Source organism: Lonchura striata, chromosome 2 (assembly GCF_046129695.1).
Source record: "Lonchura striata isolate bLonStr1 chromosome 2, bLonStr1.mat, whole genome shotgun sequence".
NCBI lineage: Eukaryota > Metazoa > Chordata > Aves > Passeriformes > Estrildidae > Lonchura > Lonchura striata.
In genome coordinates, this window is record NC_134604.1 from 4512838 (window position 1) to 4532202 (window position 19365).

The 19365-nt window shown below is 57.0% G+C and overlaps 2 protein-coding genes across 3 annotated transcripts in view; both read left to right on the forward strand.

Annotated features, from left to right (window-relative positions):
* PDE2A (phosphodiesterase 2A) overlaps positions 1-3428 on the forward strand; it is a 43446-nt gene extending 40018 nt beyond the window's left edge. For both annotated transcript variants that reach the window (XM_021532453.3, XM_077790941.1), the window contains 2 exons: positions 91-197; positions 405-3428. In XM_021532453.3, coding sequence (XP_021388128.2) covers positions 91-197; positions 405-627 — 330 coding nt within the window. In that variant the 3' untranslated portion in view covers positions 628-3428. The remainder of the gene's footprint in view (positions 1-90; positions 198-404) is intronic.
* Positions 3429-5578: 2150 nt separating this feature from the next.
* ARRB1 (arrestin beta 1) lies at positions 5579-18608 on the forward strand. Its single transcript, XM_021532450.2, has 16 exons — positions 5579-5779; positions 10727-10757; positions 11377-11437; positions 11861-11905; positions 12268-12464; positions 13014-13073; positions 13193-13260; positions 13703-13838; positions 13918-14002; positions 14100-14172; positions 14506-14643; positions 14840-14923; positions 15120-15143; positions 16009-16079; positions 16452-16503; positions 17147-18608. The coding sequence occupies exons 1-16, from the start codon at positions 5760-5762 to the stop codon at positions 17256-17258; spliced, it is 1257 nt and encodes a 418-aa protein (XP_021388125.1). The 5' UTR covers positions 5579-5759; the 3' UTR covers positions 17259-18608.
* Positions 18609-19365: the final 757 nt, after the last annotated feature.

Consider the following 19365-nt stretch of genomic DNA (forward strand, 5'->3'; position numbering starts at 1 on the left):
GGATGGAGGTGTGGGCAGTGAGCAGAGAAGCCTTGCCTGGGAATGGGGGGAAAGCACCACTGGCACTGACCCTCCTTGCCCCCCATGCAGGAGAAAGCCATGGGGAACAGCCCGCTTGAGATGATGGACCGGGAGAAGGCCTACATCCCCGAGCTGCAGATCAGCTTCATGGAGCACATTGCCATGCCCATCTACAAGTGAGCCCCGGTGCTGGCACTGGGATGGGGAGGACCCCCTGCCACCCCCACCTCCCTTAGGGTGGGATGGGGTGCTGTGTGGCGAGTCTTGCAGATGTTGGGGGGCGTTCCAAGCAGTGGGGATGGGGGTTGCACTCAACTAAGGGGGTTGCATCAAAGTAAGGGGGTGCAGCCCTGTGCTGATTGAACGTGTCCCCCACTCCCCAGATTGCTGCAGGACCTCTTCCCCAAGGCAGCGGAGCTCTACGAGCGGGTGGCCAGCAACCGGGAGCAGTGGACCAAGGTCTCCCACAAATTCACCATCCGGGGGTTGCCCAGTAACAACTCCCTGGACTTTTTGGATGAGGAATATGACCCACAGGCCCCTGACCCCCAGCTCAATGGCTGCCTGGAATCTGAGGTGGGGCAGCCTGAGACTGGGGCCGAGTGAAGAAGGCGATGGGGGGCCACAGCCATGGCTGGGCTGGGAGCAGCCCCAAGCCTCATCCCCCAGCCTGTGGGGAGGAGGTTTGGGGGGATATCGGTGAATCTGGACTACCATGGCAACAGCTGTGTGCTGCCAGCAGCCGCCACTGTTCCTTCCTCACCACTGGGTGACTATCTCCTCCCTCCGGGGCAGGTGTTCAGGTGTCCCCTTCACCCAGTGGTCCATGGGACACTGCCTTGGTGGCTGGAGCACCAAAGGACACAGTGGGGCTGGGGGATGGATGTGCTTTAAGCTGCCTTAAGACTGCAGGTCCTGTTCCCATGGGGTGACAATAAGAATTATGTCCTTGGTGGAAGCACTCAGAGGGGTTGGTCACCATGACATGGGTGTGCATGGGTTAGCAGGACAGAGGGGGATGGTGTGGGGCAGGATGGCAAGGGGCAGTGGGAGAGCTGTGGGGGGTCTGTAGAGCATATGGGGGGTGTTGCCATGGACCACGGATCAGGTCCACAGAAGAAGGTTGGCTCCAGCTGGAGGAGGGAAGAGACACCAGAGTGGGATGGCCACAGCCATGGGGATGTGCCTGCATCCCCTGCTGGGTTCCACACTAGAGAACCTGCTGCAGCCTCTTCCTAGCAGCTGCGGAGCATCCGTTGGCTAAAAGCCCCACCCCTCTAGGGCCCCATAACCCATTCATCCATGTGAGCTCATATCGCTCACATAGCCCAGTCCCATGCAACCACACAACCATGTCCCCTAAAAGGGCTACACGCTTGCCAAGGCTGAGGGTCCCGCTGCTGGTCTGCATGCACAGGGGAGACTGTGCTCCACAGAGGCTTCATCTGGTCCCATATATCACCTTCACCTTCTGGTCCCATACATGCCCTTACCATAAGCAGAGGAGCACAGGTGTTCCTGTGAGGTGTCCACCCAGGCGCCTCCTCACTAGAAGCAGCTTCTTTGGCGACCATGTCGTGAGCATCCCTAGCTCACAGTGGCTTCACAACTGCCATACCAACCTCTGTGCACGGATCCTGCTGACATTTTGGGATCCTTCTGGCCTTGGGGATCACTGGACATGAACCTCAGTGATCTCCTGTGGTCCCTCTGGTCCTGCAGACCACCGTGCATTGACCCTGCCATTTTCCTGTGGCCCCTCCAGTCCCACTTGGCACCACGCACAGATGCTGTTGGTCTGCCATGGTTGATCTGGTCACACACAGACCCTGGTGTTTTCCCATGACTCCCTTCTTATCCTGACTGCCATGCATGCACCCCACCAACCTCCTGTGGTTTTTCTGGTCCTGCGGACCACTGTGCATGGACCCCAATGCCTTCCTCTGTGTCATACAGACCACAGTGCAGGGACCCTGCTGGCCTTCCTGTGGTCTCTCCAGTCCCACAACCCAACCCATATGGACCCCCTCAGTCTCAGGGGCTCCACCAGCCTCCAGGGTCTGGCCAGCTGTATGTGATCCTCGGCACCTCAGCCAAAGCCACTTGAAACACCCATGAGCAGGGGAACTGTACTGAGCAGCTTGGTCTGCTGGGGCAGAGCTGAAGAGGGGGCTGGGGCTGAGTAGGTGTGCTCAGTATTGAAGGATTAGGGTGCACTGAGACCTCAGGCTGCATCATCCAGCTTGTGGGTGCTGGATGAGTCCACCACCACACCAGGGAAAAGCGATGGGAGCAGCATGGTAAAATTCCAGCACTGCTGGCATTGGTGTTGGTTGTGTTGGGATCAAGAGTTCACATGGGGCCATTTGCCACCCCATCCCCACTCCTCTGCAGTAACCCATGGCACCATCCCAAGTGGTGCCACAGCAGGTCCCTCCTGGATTTGGGCTGCACAGTGGCTGCTTCTCTCCTTGGCTTTGTAAGCAATGACTTGCCTGTGTTCTTGGGATACCTGGAGTGTGTGTCTGCAGGAGCAATGGGAGACCTCAACGCTGAGCTGCTCCATGTGGCTGAAGTGACCTGAATTCCTTTTGCCTTACCTACTCGGAGATGCCTTCAGTGAGATGCTTTGCCCAAACCCTGGTGGGACCCACCTGGTGACTGAGTCTGTCTGCTGGCCCATGGTTTTGCCTCCAAGCCCCCCTTAAGCCCTTCCCCCCATCCCACATTGCCATAGGGGTGCCCAGAAGGCAGCAAATCCCCAAGATGCAAGAGGAGGAAAGAAGCTCCATCCCTGTCATGACGTTGGAACAGCCCTGGTACCAACGTGCCAGTAGGTACAACTGTTCAAAGACAGTCCCTGCACCCCAGTGCTGATCCAGGGATGCCTGATGTTGCACAGATCTCTCCATCCAATAGATGTGGGGGTGTCCTGCACTTGGGTTCTGCATCCCGGGTACCACACCATGGTGGGGGCACACAGGGATGCCCGTTTCCCAGCTGTATTCCACTTTTCCAGCCCTTACTGCTGGTGTGTGTAGGTAGCCAATGCTTTCCCAGCTCCTGCCCCTGTATATACCCCTCTGGATACTGAGGAGTGCAGTTTGCACCCAGCCCAGCTCACCCATGAGTGTGCACAGGCGTGTGTGGGTGTGCAAACCTCCTCCAGCTTTTCTGTCCTTCTGTCTTGCAGCACTGGTTGTTCTGGACTCCAATGGAGCCTAAGGAGGAGATGACTTCTCTTTCTTCCTCTCCTCCTCCTTATTTTCTTACTCTTCTTTTCTTCCTCCTTCTCTTCCTCCTCCTCCTTCCCCTACTGTTTCTCCTCCTCCTGCTCCGTCTTTATTATTATTTCTCTTTTTTTGGTGGGTTTTGGTTTTCCTAAATAAATTTCATATGTCAACCTCCCTGTGACGGGTTGGTGGGTGGCCTTGTTGGGGTCTGGGGAGCTCCAATTAAAACTTATGAACACCAAAATCACTGTCAGGGGAAGAATCCAGCTTGGGCCATGGAGCTCTGACTCCCCAGGAAGCTCCAGCCCCTTCTTGGATATTCCACTCTCACAGAATGCTCCAATGCCCCAGGATTCACTGATCCCCTCTGAGTGCTCCAGCTGCTCTTCTCCTTCCCCTGTGCCCTGTTCCCTCCTGAAATGTTCCAGAACCCCAGCATGCTCCAATCCCCTGGGATGCTCTTTTCATCTCTATCTGCCAGGTTGGGGCCCCCCATGCCTAGACAGGAGCCATGTCCGGACCATGTCCAGCCTGGCAGCAGGGGGAGCTGGGCCTAGGGCAGGATCCAGTTTAGGCTGGGACTGAAGTGGGATTCCAGGCTGGGATGCAGGATGAGGCCTGTATCAGAGCCCCTCTGTTCCTGGGCTGGGACTGGGGCAGAATCCTGCTGCTCTGGCTCCTGCAGCCATCCTTGCACTGCCCCAGAGTGGACCCCCTAGTCTGCCCATCATCCATGCATCAGGGCTGTAGCTTTCATTCCTGCCATCTGGCCAAGGAGCACTTTATTATACAAAATCAATGCAGCACTTTCATCCCAGCCCAATCTGACAGCTTTTGGGCATTTGATACCCAGAGGAAAAGTCCCCGGAGAATTTGGTGCTGGCATGCTCTGGCACTCCATGAGCTGCCAAAATCGGGGTGAAAAACTGCCCAAACTACCAAATGCACCCATCCTGCTCCCAACACTGATTCTAATGCTGGGATGAAATCCTTTAATCCTGCAAAGTAGTCCCAGAGCAGGGTTTATGGTCCTCCGCCAGGAGCTGTCCCACTTCTGCCTCTGCCACCGATGGCTCTGTTCCCTTAGGTGACATCCCTTCCTGGATGTGACAGGGTATCACAGCCCTCCTTCCAGACCCTGACCGCAGCCCCTTCATTTCTTTCTGTCCTTTTGTCCTCGTCGATCCCTAAAGTGGGATGCAGATTTCTCCAGGATGGGCTAAAGCTGCCCCGTGGGTGGGGTGAAGTGTCCCTACAGTGGGGTAGAAGAGACACCACGTGTCCAACCTCTGTCCCCCACGATGGCCGTGGGGGCGGCATAGGAAGGCGATGCTCCAGCTGGGGATGGACACAGCACTGGAATCACCCGAAATCGGTTCCCCACGGGCTGCTGTGCCACAGGAGGCGGGCGGGAGGGGCACGCAGCCAATGGGGACGCCGTGGGGGGAGGACGGACATGTTCCTGCAGAGGGAAGGCGGATTCCATGGGAGGAGCGGGGGGACACCTCGGGGGCGGGGTGTTCGCCAGTGCGTGTGTGTGTTTGTGTGTGTGTGCGCGCGTGTGCGCAGGATTGTGGGCACGCGTGTGTACATGTGTGTGCACAGTGCATAGTCTGTGTTGCGTGCACGTATGTGCACGCACGTGTAGTTGTGTGTGCACGTGGATGGGTGCGCACGCATCTGTGCGTTTGTGTGTGTGCGGGCACGTGTATGCGCGTGTGCACGTGTGCGTGCATGGGTGTGCAAGTTGCGTCCCTGTTCACAGCCGCCTGTATTTGTGTTCACACCCGTGTCTCCGTGGACACGCAGGACTTCGTTGTCACACGCGTGTCTCCGGCCCCACGCGTGTCTCGGTGCGGTCACGCGCGGGGGTCCCCCCGCCATGCCCACGCGCCGCCGCTGGGGGGCGCCCCGAGCCGCGCGCGCGCTCCCGCCGCTCGCGGCGGCGGGGGGGGGGGGGGGTGTGGGGGGGGTGCGCGCGCTCGTGTGTCCCCGCGCGCGCACCGCCTCACGCTCTGCTACCCCCTCACCGCCTTCCCGCCCACCTCGTGTCGGCCCCGTGGCCGCCTCCCCCCCTCAATATCCTCTCCCCGTGTCTTCTCCCTGCCCGCGCGGCCCTTGCGCGCCGCCGCCCCCGGCCCCGGGGCCGCGCCGCTCAGGGGCGGGCGGAGGCGGCGGCGGCGGCAGCGTCCGCACCGGAACCGGGACGGGCCGAGCCCTGCCGAGCGGCTCCGAGCGGCTCCGAGCGATTCCGAGCGGCTCCGAGCGGTCCCGAACCTGCCCGAGCGGTTCCGAGCGGCCCCGAACCGGCCGGCGTGGCGTCCGCCCGGGCCGAGCCGAGCGGTTCCGAGTGTTCCCGAGCGCGCTCGAGCGGTTCCGAGCGGGCCCGAGCAGGGCCGCAGCGGGCCCCGCGCCCGCCCCGCCGCCGCTCCCTCCACCATCCAGCCAGTAATTTTCCGAGCCCAGCCGGCGCTTCTCGGCTGAGCCCGCAGGATCGGCGGGGCCATGGGAGACAAAGGCACCCGGTGAGTGAGGACCGGGACAGAGCGGAGCATCCCCGGGGGCATGGCGGGGGAGGGGTGGGACAGGCGCTGCCCCTGCCCTGCGCTGGAGCTGGTGGTCCCCTGGGGTGGCCCCGCTGCTGGGATACGGTGCCCCCCGAGGGGTAGGGAGCACCCGAACGCTGGGGACGTCGCTGTTCCCTCCCCATCAGATTTGGGACGGGGGAGGCTGCTGTCATCGCAGTGACGCCAGGGGACCCAGGCCCTGATGTCACTCCCGGCATGCGGCACAGCTGGGGGTGTCAGGGAGCACGTGCCAGCCCTGGAGCGCAGGGACACGAGGGCCTGCGACGCCTTCATCCCATGGGAATGCTGCCATGGGCATGCTGCCTTTTAGGGGCCCCGTGGAGAGGTGGATGGGGACCCCCCGTGCTCCCCAGGGCTCCAGGTGCAGGCCGTGGCAGGACCCGCTGGGCTGCACATCCTGCAGGGGCTGGTGGGATTTGAGGGAGAGCCTGATGACCTCTGCCAGCCCTTGCAGGGAGGCCTGGGGGATCTGTGAAATCCGCTCGCAGGCAGAGTGGTCAAGGAGTTGACACTCGCATTCTTCACCCCAATCCCTTTCTGTACCCTTAGCCATTAATCATGGAGGACTAGGGATTTCAGAGTGCTCCTGCTCACCCCTCAACACCATCGCCCTCCCTTTGCTCAGTCCATGTCCCCTTGGCATCAGGATCAGGGGGCTTCAGTGCAGCCTCTGTACCCCACCCTCCCCACCCCCCCTGGACACGGCAGGAGAGAAGGATGAGGGGATCTAGCCCTGCCTGGGCAGAACCTTCCAGAAACACTGCAGTGTTTTGGAATGGCAGGATGGGAGTTGTAGGTGCCTGTTGAACTCATCCAGCATTTTGGGAAGCGGCTGTTGCTGCCACCAGCCTGCTGGGTGTTGGTGCCCCAACCATAGCTGACAGCATCCGCTTCCTCCTTGCTCAGTATCCTGAATTCTTGAGAATTTATATTGCGCTCCTGGAGCCGACAGCCCCACAGATCAGGGGGCTGGAGCACCCCCTGGGTTCCCCCCAATGTCTGGGTGCAAACCCCAGGATGCAGCTAGTTTGGCCTCCAGGGTTTTTCAGGTGCAGGGGGAGCTTGGTGAGTGTCATTCCCATCAGCAGGCGTGCCGGCAGGAGAGGCATGAGCTGATCTTCTCCCTGCCTACGCAGTGTGTACAGTGGGAGCTGGGGGAAGGGTGAGGGGGGAAGAATTATGCTGACAAAACCCTTCCTCTCCAGTTTGGATCTCCAAACCCAAATCCACTGGGTTTGATCAGGAGGTTCAGCTGTGAGATCTGATTTACTATCGGATTTCCCCAAAAGCCCATTTTTACTGATTCCTGCTGTGGCATCCTAATTTCTTGGGAGTCACCAGTGGGAAGAGCTGGATGAAACAGCTGACTTTGTGGCTGTTGGCATAATTGATCACCTTTTCCCACGCAGCACCCAGCCAGGGCAGCTGCAACCCCACACAGGATGCCCAGCTACTGGAATTCCTGGCTGCTGGGATTCCTAGCCTGTGTCTTGAGGGTGGCTTCCTGATGGTTGGGAAGTGCTGCAGTGGTTCCAGTACACTAGAGCCCACCTTGGTTGGCATTAAGCACCCCTCGCTCCTTTCCTCTGGCCCCACAGAACCATTCAGCCCCTCTGTAGCATTCCACCATAGCATCTTGCTACTAGGGGGGTGACCCTTGCCTACTGCCAGACCTGCTGCTCAGTCCCTCTACCATCCCTTTCATCCCCCTAGATGAAGACATAGGATGTGGGAGCAGGACAGGGATCTCCACTGGGAAGAGAAAGAGCCCTAGAAGGTGGCCCAGGACTTCTGCTTCCTGGATGTTGTTTGGAGAGCAAACTCTGATAATAACAGCAGGATCCGGACACATTCCGGATCCCACAGCTGAGGCGTTTCCTTGCCAAGAAAGTTGGTGGAGCTCTGACCCAGCTGGGGGATGCTGCTGCTGACCCTGGGAGGAGATAGATAGACAGAGAGACAGATGCAGCAGGGATGCAAAATGCAGCATTGAGCCTGTGGGATGCTCTTGCTTTGGGATTGGCTGGCATAGTTCTCCTAGCTGATCCGGGCACAGCTGGCATGGAGCTTCTGCCCGCCACCACGAGGTTGTGCCACTGCGTATGGTGTGGTTGCTGGTGGTTCCATTATCCCTGGAGGTCCCTTCTAACGTGGCTCTAGCTAATTAGATCTGCCAGCCAACCTTGTTATCATGAGAGCTGGCAAAACCCCTGAATTCTCTGCCCTGGGTTCAAAGGCAATCAATGGTGTTGCCATCAGATCTTGTTCTGATGCCTACGGGAATTAAATCCTCATAAATCTTCCCAATCAAGATCAGACCCCACTCAATTATTGACCACCCAACAAAGCCATTGTTAGCCCTGGCTGGGTGCCTAACAAGCTCATTAAGGGATGGGATCCACGACAGGGAGAGGGCAGGAGAGATGGGATCTGGCTGTGTGGCAGCATGACAGGCTCAGGGGCACTGGGACTGCCAGCCCCGGCATGAGGCCCCACGCCTCTGATGGGCAGCGGCAGAGGCCACTTCCTGCCTCGTGTCTCCAGTATTTCGACACCAGGAAGGGCTGGAGGGGGAGGGAAGGCTTCACACTTCCTTCTTCCCTCCCTTGAGATCCGGTTGTGGGTGAGGGTCACCCCGCTGGCAGCAACAGGCCACCGTGTCCCCAAGTGCCCCTTCCATTCTGCCACTGGTGCTTCAGGGGAGATGAGAGCTCCTGCACCCATGGTGTGGGGCCAGGCAGGGCTGCTGCACCCACAAGATGAGGGCACTGCACACTCATGTACCCACAGTGGGGAGCCAGCCTGGGCTCCTGCATGCACAGCGTGGAGCTGTGCAGGTCTTGAGTTCTGTGGAGCTTCTGCACCCATAACGTGGAGCTCCTGCACCTGCAGTGTGTGGCTAGACAAGTCTCGGGCTCCATGGGGCTCCTGTTCCAGTGTGGGGCCAGCTCAAGTGTGTGCCAGGCAGAGTGGTGAGGAATGGCTTCCCGCAAGGCCTGCCATCCATCTCACTTGCACTGGGTTCATTAGCAGATTCATTAGTATCTCCAGGGCTGGATGGGAGCATCATCCATGTTTCAGGGGGCTGGCAGTGGCACCCGCTGAGCCTCCACTCTTGGCTGGCTTTTCTGGGGCTTCCCAGCACACCTCAGGTTGTGATCCAGCATGCTGGACCCCCTTTGGGGTTTCTCTTGGGAGCTGGTCTGTGGGTGTAGGGTGACAGGCTGTCAGGGGATGCTTCTTATCCTGCTTTGAAGTAATGCCTCATTAATTACCCATGAAAATCCTGCTGTTAGTTGCTCTGGCTCTCAGGGGGATGCATTCATTGCCCCTCCATCCCTGACTCTGGAGATTGATCCCCCCATGGCTTTCAGACCCCAGAAACAGTGGGGTGCTAATGCTCTTCCATGGCAGGTTGAGGCCCTTATCTCCCCAAGTTATTTAATTGGAGCAGCATTCCCATTAATTCCATCTTTCCTTGCACCAGCACAGGATCACACCTTCATCAGCAAATCCTCATAACAAACATCCTACTGTGGAAGTGCTTTTCATTTCGGCTGGGAAAAGTCAATCCCCCAACCCCCACAGGGGAAAGCCATCCAGGAAGAGCCAGCAGGATGTTCCTGATGTTCCCAGTGGCTTGGGACAGCCAGGAGGATGTCCCCAATATTTTATGTGTCTGGCAGAGCATTCCTGTGGCTTGGACAAGGGAATGAGGGCCCCCATCCCCCATGCTCCCTTTTCCATACTAGATCTTGCTTCCTGGGCAGAGCTTGGCCAGGCTGTGCTGGTCCCTATGACTCTCAGGAGAGTGGGATGTGGAGACCTGGGCATGCAGGAGTGCATGGACACACATATGCAGGGATATGGAGATGCAGGGACACAGGCAAGTGGGGACAGAGAATTTCAGAGATGTGAGGGGTGCGCCCACACATCTCCTGATACATCCTACCCCATTGCTGGGGTGGTAGTCACCCCCAGGCTGGAACCCACCAAAGTGCCCCTTGGTCTGGTGTGGGCAGCTGTAGGCACTGGGGTGGCTGAGTGTCCATCATCCAGAGCAGCCTTTGACATTTTGGCAGAGCCAAGCAGCTGCCCTGGGAAATTGGTTTTTTCCAGCCTAAAACCACTACTAATCTTCCCGGATGGTTTTAATGGAATTTAAAGGCGAGGAAGGATTATCTGCGGAGAACCCATTATGGGTGGCTTTGTGCCAGGGCAGGCTCCAAAAAATCTGGCAGCACCAGGCACCCTACCTGCTTCTCCCCACTTCCTGCCTGCAGCAGACAGGCTGAGAACGCTCTGGCATTCCCCAGCAGTGGCATGTTGGATCCACATCCTTTCTCCCATATCTCTGTGGGGTGTTCCAGAAGTATTTTGGGAGTTGAGAGGGGTGTCTGGGGGCTAGTCCCATGGGAATGGGAATAAAAAGCCCTGGGGACAGGAGCATCCAGACTTTTCTTGCTTCTCCAGTGGATTTGGGATGCATTCATGTAAGGTAATGGTGAGGTGGGTTCATCCTGTGGGATGCTCTCATCCTGTGCCTGCCTTGACCCCGTGGTCCCACATGCTGGTCCCCAGGGCCAGGTGGATGCTGGGGTGCTGCTGCCTTTCACAGTGGTCTCTGGGCACCATCCTCAGGCGAAGGGGTAGGCTGGAGTCCTGACGCCTCCATTATCCAAAGCTGGGTCCTGCCAGTGGGTGCTGAAGGTTGGATGCACCTGGCACCATGGGACTGTGCCAGTGGATGCTTCTTCCCCCAGGGACCCTTCCTGAAGGGGAGCTGGACAGCTCTATGGGCAGGGAGCCAGAAGCAGAATGGGGGGTTCAGGAGTGGAGGGTACCCCGTGCTCCAGCACTCACCCCCCCTTTGCTGTTTTTCAGGGTGTTTAAGAAAGCCAGTCCTAACGGGAAGGTAAGGGGGACATGGTGGGGGAAACCATGGGGTCACAAGCATGGCTGGGGGTGGGGGATGGGCACATCCCTGAACCCAAATTCCACCCTGTGCATTGTCTGCCTCATCATCCTGCCGGGGTGGCAGGAAGGGAAACTGAGGCACTGTGGGGCTGGCAGCAGGGCTTTCCCAAGGTCAGGGGTAAAGCAGACAGGTTTTGGAGTGCTGGGGTGCATGTGACTCTGCATGTGGGGGTTTGGGTTGGGCAGCAGGAGCTGATGCAGAAAACCTTCTGCCTGGCAGCTGCCTCCCCTGTGCCTCAGTTTCCCCATCAGGAGTAAGGTGACACTGGTGTGGTGGTGTGTGTTACACACTGGGGGGCTCATCCCTGCCTGACAGTGGCGTACAAACCCCTGGGGTGCCACCCAAGAGTCCCCAGATGCAAAGTGCCTCCAGGTCTGGGGACATCTGGAAAGGTTCCAGATTTTGACTGGAATGGGGTTGGGATTGGCTTTTGGCTGCCACAGGGACATGGTGACACTGGGGATGATGAAGAATATGGACCCAGTGGGTAGTGACAACATGGGGGGCCTGGGGGGGTCTGCTCTGTGTGCCCCTGACACCCTGTTCCCCCCTGCAGCTCACGGTCTACCTTGGGAAGAGGGATTTCGTGGACCACATCGACGTGGTGGACCCCGTGGGTATGTGGTGGCAGGAAAGGGACCTCAGTTGCAGGGAGATGCCTGCCAGGGTGGGCTGGGCTGTCTGGGAAGAAGGATTTTGGGGATCAGAAAATAGCTGATTTGGGATAATATTCATGTCCCGCTGTGGCTTTGCATATGCTGTGGGTGAGGTAGGTGCACACTGTCCCTGCTGGCAGTGTGTTACCCCCAAGCCCTGGCTGGCAGCTTGGAGGTCATGACTCTCTGTGTAAAGGAGGGGCGTGTCCCCCCTTAACTGTGCTGGTGTCCCCTGAAACCTGCCTGTACATTCCCGTCTAACTTACCAGCATGTCCCCTGATCCTGACAGTTTGTCCTCTAACCCTGCCATTGCATTCCCTGACCCTGCTGGTGTGTCCCCCCTGTCCCCGTGGTGCATTTCTGACCTGGCTGTTCTGTTGCAGATGGAGTAGTGTTGGTAGATCCTGAATACCTGAAGGAGAGAAAAGGTAATGTCTACCCCTGGGATCCCTGGGGCTACAGAAATGGCACTGCCACAGGGTGATGCTAGCATCCCCATGGAATCTTACCCAGGCACTGGCATCTCTGGGCCCTTGTGTCCAGCCCCCTGTTCTCATGACAGATTCCCTGTTCTGTAGAGAATGGGGGTGCTGTGGTGGGCATCTGAAAGCCCAGTTGGCTGCTGAATCCTCATATTCTCAACATGGCATGTCCTCAAGCCACCACTACTTCCCAGTGCTGGTGGAACTGTCATGAGCAGGATGCCACCTCACCTTGGCACCCCCATGTCATGATGGTCCCCTTCATGACCCACACCCTGCTACCAACCTCCCCTTGTCACCCTCTCCAGTCTTTGTGACGTTGACCTGCGCCTTCCGCTATGGCCGTGAGGACCTGGATGTTTTGGGGCTGACCTTCCGCAAGGACCTGTTCGTGGCCAACTCCCAGGCGTTCCCCCCGGTCCCCGAGGACAAAAAGCCCCTGACACGGCTGCAGGAGCGGCTCATCAAGAAGCTGGGCGAGCACGCCTACCCCTTCACCTTTGAGGTAGGTGACAGCAGGTGCTCTGGGGTGCTTGAAGGGACAGTGAACCCTTTGGTGGGGACATTAGGGTCCCATCTGGCCCTGTGGGGTTGTGGTTGGAGGTGAGATGTTGCTATCTCTGATCAAGACACAGCTTTTAGTGGAAACTGTCAGTCTGTGTCAGCAGCTGGGGGTCCATGCTAACACTGGGAATCTATGCCAGCACTGGACAGCTGTGGCAGGGAATGGGGTGGGGGTGGACCCCTTGCTCCATGCACCTTCTCAGATTTCCCCAGTGCAGCTTTGGCAGTGCTGGCCACCCCCTCTGGAGCTCTGTGACATTTTACAGTGCTCAATCCTATGGCCTCAAAAATGGTCCTCATGGCCTGATTTCTCAAAATCTCCAATTAATTAAAACCCTCTAAAATAATGTATTTCTGTAGCACTTTGAGATTTGGGAAATGCAATTGTAAAATGAGGAATGTTTCCTGGATTTCCCTCTTTCCATTGTGGCTAGGATAGGGAACTACTGGAAGTGCCCCAAAAAGCTCCTCACCCCCGTTTGCCTTTCAGATCCCCCCCAACTTGCCTTGCTCCGTCACACTGCAGCCAGGCCCAGAGGACACGGGGAAGGTAAGGTCCCCCCATATTCCATGCCACTAGGCTATGGTGAGTGGCCGCTGCTGGGGTCACCTTTCTGGGGAATGCAAAGGGGTTTCTCTGTCTCCTTCTCCTCCCTTCCTGGTTTTCAGGCCTGTGGAGTGGACTACGAGGTTAAAGCTTTCTGTGCAGAGAACCTGGAGGAGAAGATCCACAAGAGGTAAGAAGAGAGGATCCATCCAGCCTGGATGGGAGCAGCATGCTCCTGGTGCTGGCAGCAGGACAGGGGCAACTCAATTTGTTACCCACCTTGGGTGAGATGTTTTCCAGAATGGGATGGAGTTGTGTTCCAGGATGGGGCTTGGGATGGGGGTGTTTCCACGATGGGGCTGGGATGGAGGTGTTCTCCAGGATAGGGATTGGTCAGAGAACATCTTGGGGTTGGGATACCCACCACTGTGCGAGGAACCCAACACTTGCTCTGGGCAACCTGGCCCAGCCATAGGGTTTTCCCCTTGTAGCTCTGGTGGGCATCCAGACAAGACCTTCCATGGCATCCTTCTGACCCAGCAGACCAGAAGAAAAGAGTGCTTTGACCCAGAATGGGCCAAGAAAGAGGGTAGCCTGTGGGCAGCCTGAGTTCTCCTCTCGACTTCCCCCAGGAACTCGGTGCGCCTGGTGATCCGTAAAGTCCAGTATGCACCAGAAAGACCTGGCCCACAGCCCATGGCAGAGACCACCCGGCAGTTCCTCATGTCAGACAAGCCGCTGCACCTTGAGGCATCCCTGGACAAGGAGGTGGGCAAGGACTGGGGTGTGTACACTGGTGGGGTGACCCTGGGGATTTCACCATCCTCTCTCTTCTGCTCCCCTACAGATATACTACCACGGGGAGCCCATCAGTGTCAATGTACATGTCACCAACAACACCAACAAGACCGTGAAGAAAATCAAGATCTCAGGTGAAGAGTAGGGCCGTGTCCCCCACTCCACTGGTGTACCTGTCCCCATCCCTGTGGGGACCTACCCTGATCCCCATCTTGCTGTATCTCACCCCAGTGCGCCAGTATGCTGACATCTGCCTCTTCAACACTGCCCAGTACAAGTGCCCAGTGGCTGTGGAGGATGCTGAGTGAGTTCTGGCTCCTTGGGAACATCATGAGGAGCCCTGGAGACCTCAGTGGGGTCTTAGAGGAGCCTTGGAGGTCTCCTGCCCCAGTGCAGCCCCATTGGGATGTTGCACATGGAAAGCAGGAACCGGTGGGAGGAACAGGGAGATGGAGATCTTTTTTCTGGTGGCATCTTGGGGACGTCACCCTCTGCAACCTCCAGGAAGGCGATGTTCATCAGGCTGTGGCAGGGATGGGAATACGTGGGGTTCACCAGGCTAAGATGGAGATATCTGGGGTGGGCTGTGGGAGCTGTGGGTGGCTGGGGCTCCAGCTGATGTGGAAATTGTCTCCAGTGATATGGTGGCCCCGAGCTCAACGTTCTGCAAAGTCTACACCCTGACCCCCTTCCTTGCCAACAACCGGGAGAAGCGAGGGCTGGCGCTGGATGGGAAGCTCAAGCACGAGGACACCAACCTGGCCTCCAGCACGCTGTGAGCCCCTCTACCCCCCAGGGCTCCTGTCTCCCCCTGCAGCATGGGGGCAGGACCTGGCCCTGGTGGGCATCCAGCCCCTGCTCCGGGGTTGATGCTTGGGGTGGAGGAGATCCCAAGGGGGGACCTTCAGGAGGACAGGGGGCTGGTCCCCATGGCCATTCCCGCACTGATGCCCACCTGCCTCTTCCTCCAGATTAAGAGATGGAGCCAACAAGGAGATCCTGGGCATCATTGTCTCCTACAAGGTGAAGGTGAAGCTGGTGGTGTCACGAGGAGGGTGAGTGTTGGGCACCCCCCTACCGTGCTGCACCTCCTCTCTAACCTTGGGACTGGTCTGTGCTGCAGGTGGGACCCCATCATCTTTAAAGCTCCCCTGGGATTAAGCAGCATGGGCGGGACAAAAGGTGTGTGGGGGTTGTATGTCCTTGGGAGGGGACAGTGACTAATATGTTGTATCCTTTGACTCATGCCAGCCTGCTGGGAGACCTCGCCTCCAGGTAACACTGCACTCCCCCCAGCGTCCCCCAATCCTCACTGCAGCCCCCCATTGAACCTCCTCAGCCCCTCAGGGTGCTACCTGATCTCCTGCCTGTCCTGGGAATTCCACTGTGTTGGGGATGCTGTCTCACCTAAAGCAAAAAGCCTGGCAGAAGTGGGGCTGGGGTGATGAGGCTGGGAATGCTGTCAGGGTTTGAATTCTGCATTTTCCTACTTTTATGGGAGTGAGAGGCCAGTGGGTGCTGCTGGGGAGAGTGAGCAGGGCACAGAGGTGGCTCCATAGGGCTGAGCATCTCTGGATTTGGGGAGGCAAGTCTCTGGGGCTTCCTAGGTCTTCATCGTCACATAACTTCCCTCCCACAGGGTCCTACGGGGACCATGGGACTACCCGTCCTCTTTTGGGACACTTCTCTGTCTTAGCTCTGTCCTGCCTGCCCCTGGGGCAGCTTGGGGCTATGCTTAGGCTGTCATGCCCTGATGTCACCATGCCCACTGGGCACTTGGAAAACTTGGTGCACCTCCTGCCATTCCCATGGCACTACTGGCTACAGCCTAAGCCCAAGGGATTTTGCATACTTCTCCCACAGCTGCTAAAGACAGATTTTTGTCATGCTGCTCTCCTTCCTGATGCCCCTCTACTTCTCAGGGGGCCTGTGCTGGTCCCCCACCCTGGAGTCCAACCTCAACCAAGAGGCATGAGAGCTGCTGAGCAGCTCCATGGAGGATGACACAGGGGTTTGCCCAGCTTTGTGGTCTCTACAGCAGCTGTAATGGCGGTGCTGTTCTGCTCCCCCTCTGCAAATTTGCCTCGCTCTACATGTAAAGTGCAGGCAGGCCTGTGCTTTACCCTGGTATCTCTTCCAGTGATGTTGCAGTGGAGCTGCCCTTCACGCTGATGCATCCCAAACCCAGGGAGGAACCAGTACACCGGGACAGTGAGTGTCTGTCCCTGCGTGACAGGGCCACCATCCCTGGGGGTGGGTGGGGGCAAAGGGAACCAGTGGGGCTGCACAGAGGGAGATTCTTGGCTCCTGTTGACCCTGCTCACAGGGCCTCAGCATTAAAATCATGGGGGTGCTCCCATCACCCCAGTGCAGCCAGACTCCAGAGGGGGTTGCAGCCACACACTGGAACAGTGATGATCCCAGGGGAATCTCAGCCACCCCAGTGGGATGGCAGTGATGACTGCAGGGGAGTCTCACCTACCCCGGTGGGAGGGCAGAGATGATCCTGGGGAAGTTATCACCCACCTCGGTGGGATGGCAGTCACCACCCTGTGACTAATCCTGTGTCATCCCTTTGTTCAGTTCCAGAGAATGAAGCACCCATAGATACAAATCTGATAGAGCTTGATACAAAGTAAGAGACTAAAATACACCCTTCCCCCAATTCCCACATTTCATGTGGGAATGTGAAACATGGTGGTTGCATGGCACCCTCCCCCAGTCTTGTAACACCTGCTGTGCCATGGGATTGGCACATATGATTAACCCCATGCATGTCACCTGTAACGCATGACGTGTGCTGTTCCCCTCTCTCTTCTCTCCTCCTTCACCCTTCCCTGCATGGCTTTCCAAAAAACAGGAGAAACTGCAGTAAGAGGCCGCTGGGATCGTGTTGGGGGTGTGGGAGGTTGTTGCCACTGTGTTCCTTGGGCTGGTGATATGTTTGGGAGGTTTTAGGGTACTTAACCCACCCAGCTACTTCCTGCCAGTCTGCGATTCCCTCATAGTGGGGCAAATGCTTGCCAATGGCCCTGGTAAAGTTGCACCTGCTGGAGAGCTTAGGGGCTCATTTTTGGGTGCATTGGGCAAGTATTAATAAGGCTTTGAAAATCAAGGCTGTTTGCTAGGGATGGGGAGTTTTGGGGCCCCTTGAGCTGCTGTAACATCATGGCGGTGCAGGTTGAGCTCACTGGGCAAGCTGGGACAGCTCTGTGGGACAGGAAGTGTTTGAAGACCTTGCACCCCACTTAAACCCCCTTCCCTTGTGTCCCCACTAGCGATGATGACATTGTGTTTGAAGACTTTGCCCGCCAGCGACTGAAAGGCATGAAGGATGACAAGGAGGATGAGGAGGAGCGGACAAATTCTCCGCAGCTCAATGACAGATAAGCGAGCTCCCTGCAGCTCGCCACCCTGCCCCAGGGACACCCCTACATTAGGCTGCTTCTCTTTTCTATAATTAATTAATTTTGTTTTCTACCTGTACTGGGAGCCTACCAATTGCCCGATGGCCACAGGACCTATAACCGTCCAGCTGTGCCGTGTTGTCTCTTCATCCAGCTGCCAGAGCTGTTGTTTCCTGTGCAGGGCACGGCCAGGGAGGTGAGGAGGCAGTGGGGCTCACTATAACTCCGTCCCTATCCAGCCTCCTGCCACTTACTAGAGCCCTTTCCTATGAAATGCCCCTTTTATGAGTTTTATATAAGCCCAGTCTCAACACCAGTTTGCTACAGGGAGGGGGGATGCAGCAGAATTGGGGGGGGGGGGGGGGCAGTGTTTTTTTAGGCAGCCTGCTCATGGGAAAAGGCACCTGTGCACCTCAGTGTCCCCTACTTTCACCCATGGCCAATCCCCCTCTGTCCAGCCCTGCTGCATGTGTTCCCTCTCTGGGATGCACGAGCCTGGCTTTGACTTTGGCCCCTGCCCCAGCTGCTCCAAACAAAGGGGATGGGCAGCACCTGCCCTTTTCTTCCCCAAGTCCCCCTAAAGTGGCGAACCCCAGGGGTCCTCCCAGCTGCATCTGTTTTAACACCAGTATAGTCTCCCTGGACGAAACCAGCTCGGAGCTGGGAGCTGCTGGTTACAGACCCTGTGGGTCTGTGCCATCTGCCACACACTGCTGGCTCTGGGAGAGGCCTCAAATGCCTCTTCACAGCCATGGCAATATTGTGGCAGAATAGCCTTGTCCCCAGCGGGATGTTGCCAGGGATACTTTTGTCCTGCCAAGCTGCAAAGCTCCCCTGGTTGATGTTTTGCTCTGCCTGCATGGGATCTAGCACCTCTTTGGGGGTAGGGGAGAATCAGGGCTTTTGCCACCCTAATCAATATTTCAACAGATGCTTGTACCTCCTGGATTGGTGGTGCCTGGACCTCCTCCCCCCTCCAAGGGTCTCTGGTCTCCCACCACTCACTGAGAGGCCATTCCCACTATTTATTGTGCTGTTGCAGTCAACGTTGTCATCTGAGAGCATTTTGTAGGGATAGCTCCATCCCCCCACCCGGTCTGTGGGGTGCTGAGCTGAGTCCACTCCCCTACCCCCGTAATTTTTGGGTAAAGCTGATGGGCAGCGTGGTACTTCTTTTTGTAAAGTGGTTCCTTTGTACTGATCATTGATACCTGCTGCTTTGATTTCTCCACCCTGTCTGTGATGTTTCTGTGTTCTGTCAAATAAATTATTCTAGTTTATTAAACTCAGAAAAAAAAAAAAAAAGAAAAAAGAAAAAAAACAGTAAAATACAGTCCCAATGCCTGCACACTTCTGTTGGCTAAGGATGGGGAAACTGGCACAGGCAGCAGGGCACAGAACCATAGAATGGTTTGAGATGGGAGAGACCTTGAACCTTATCCAATTCCATCCTCCCTGCCATGGGCAGGGACTCTGTCCACTAGACCAGGTTGCTGAAAGACCATCAAACCTGGCCTTGAACACTTCTAGGGATGGGGCAGCTTCTCTGGGCAACCTGTGCCAGGGCCTCACCACCCTCACAGGGGATTTTTTTTCCCTCCTGCGCAAGGACCAGGGAGCAACAGCTGCCTGCCCTGCTCATGCCACCTATTCCTCAACTGATGACAGCCTCCCTGGTGTGCAGAGACATGCACAGGAGCCAAGAAGGAGATTAAGGATTCTGTATCCCACAGCAGGGACTGGGCATTATTTTGGAAATGAAATGCATGGTCATGCAATATTTGATGAGAACAGGGCACTAACAACCTACTTGTTAAACAAGCCATGTTCAGTCTGTGTCCTGCTGAGGAACTGCTCAGAGCCGATTGTTTTAACGATCACAGAATCGTGGAGGTTGGAAAAACCCTCTAAGATCTTAAGAGTCCAGTGGTTCCCCTGCTCTGCCAAGGCTACTAAGCCGTATCTTCAAACATCAGTTTGAACCAATCTATCCAAACATCAGTTAATGCTGCAGGATGCTTCTCATCTGCTTTGAGAGCAGGAGTACTGTGGAATGAGCCAAGTAACACTTCCATTTATGGACCTGAATT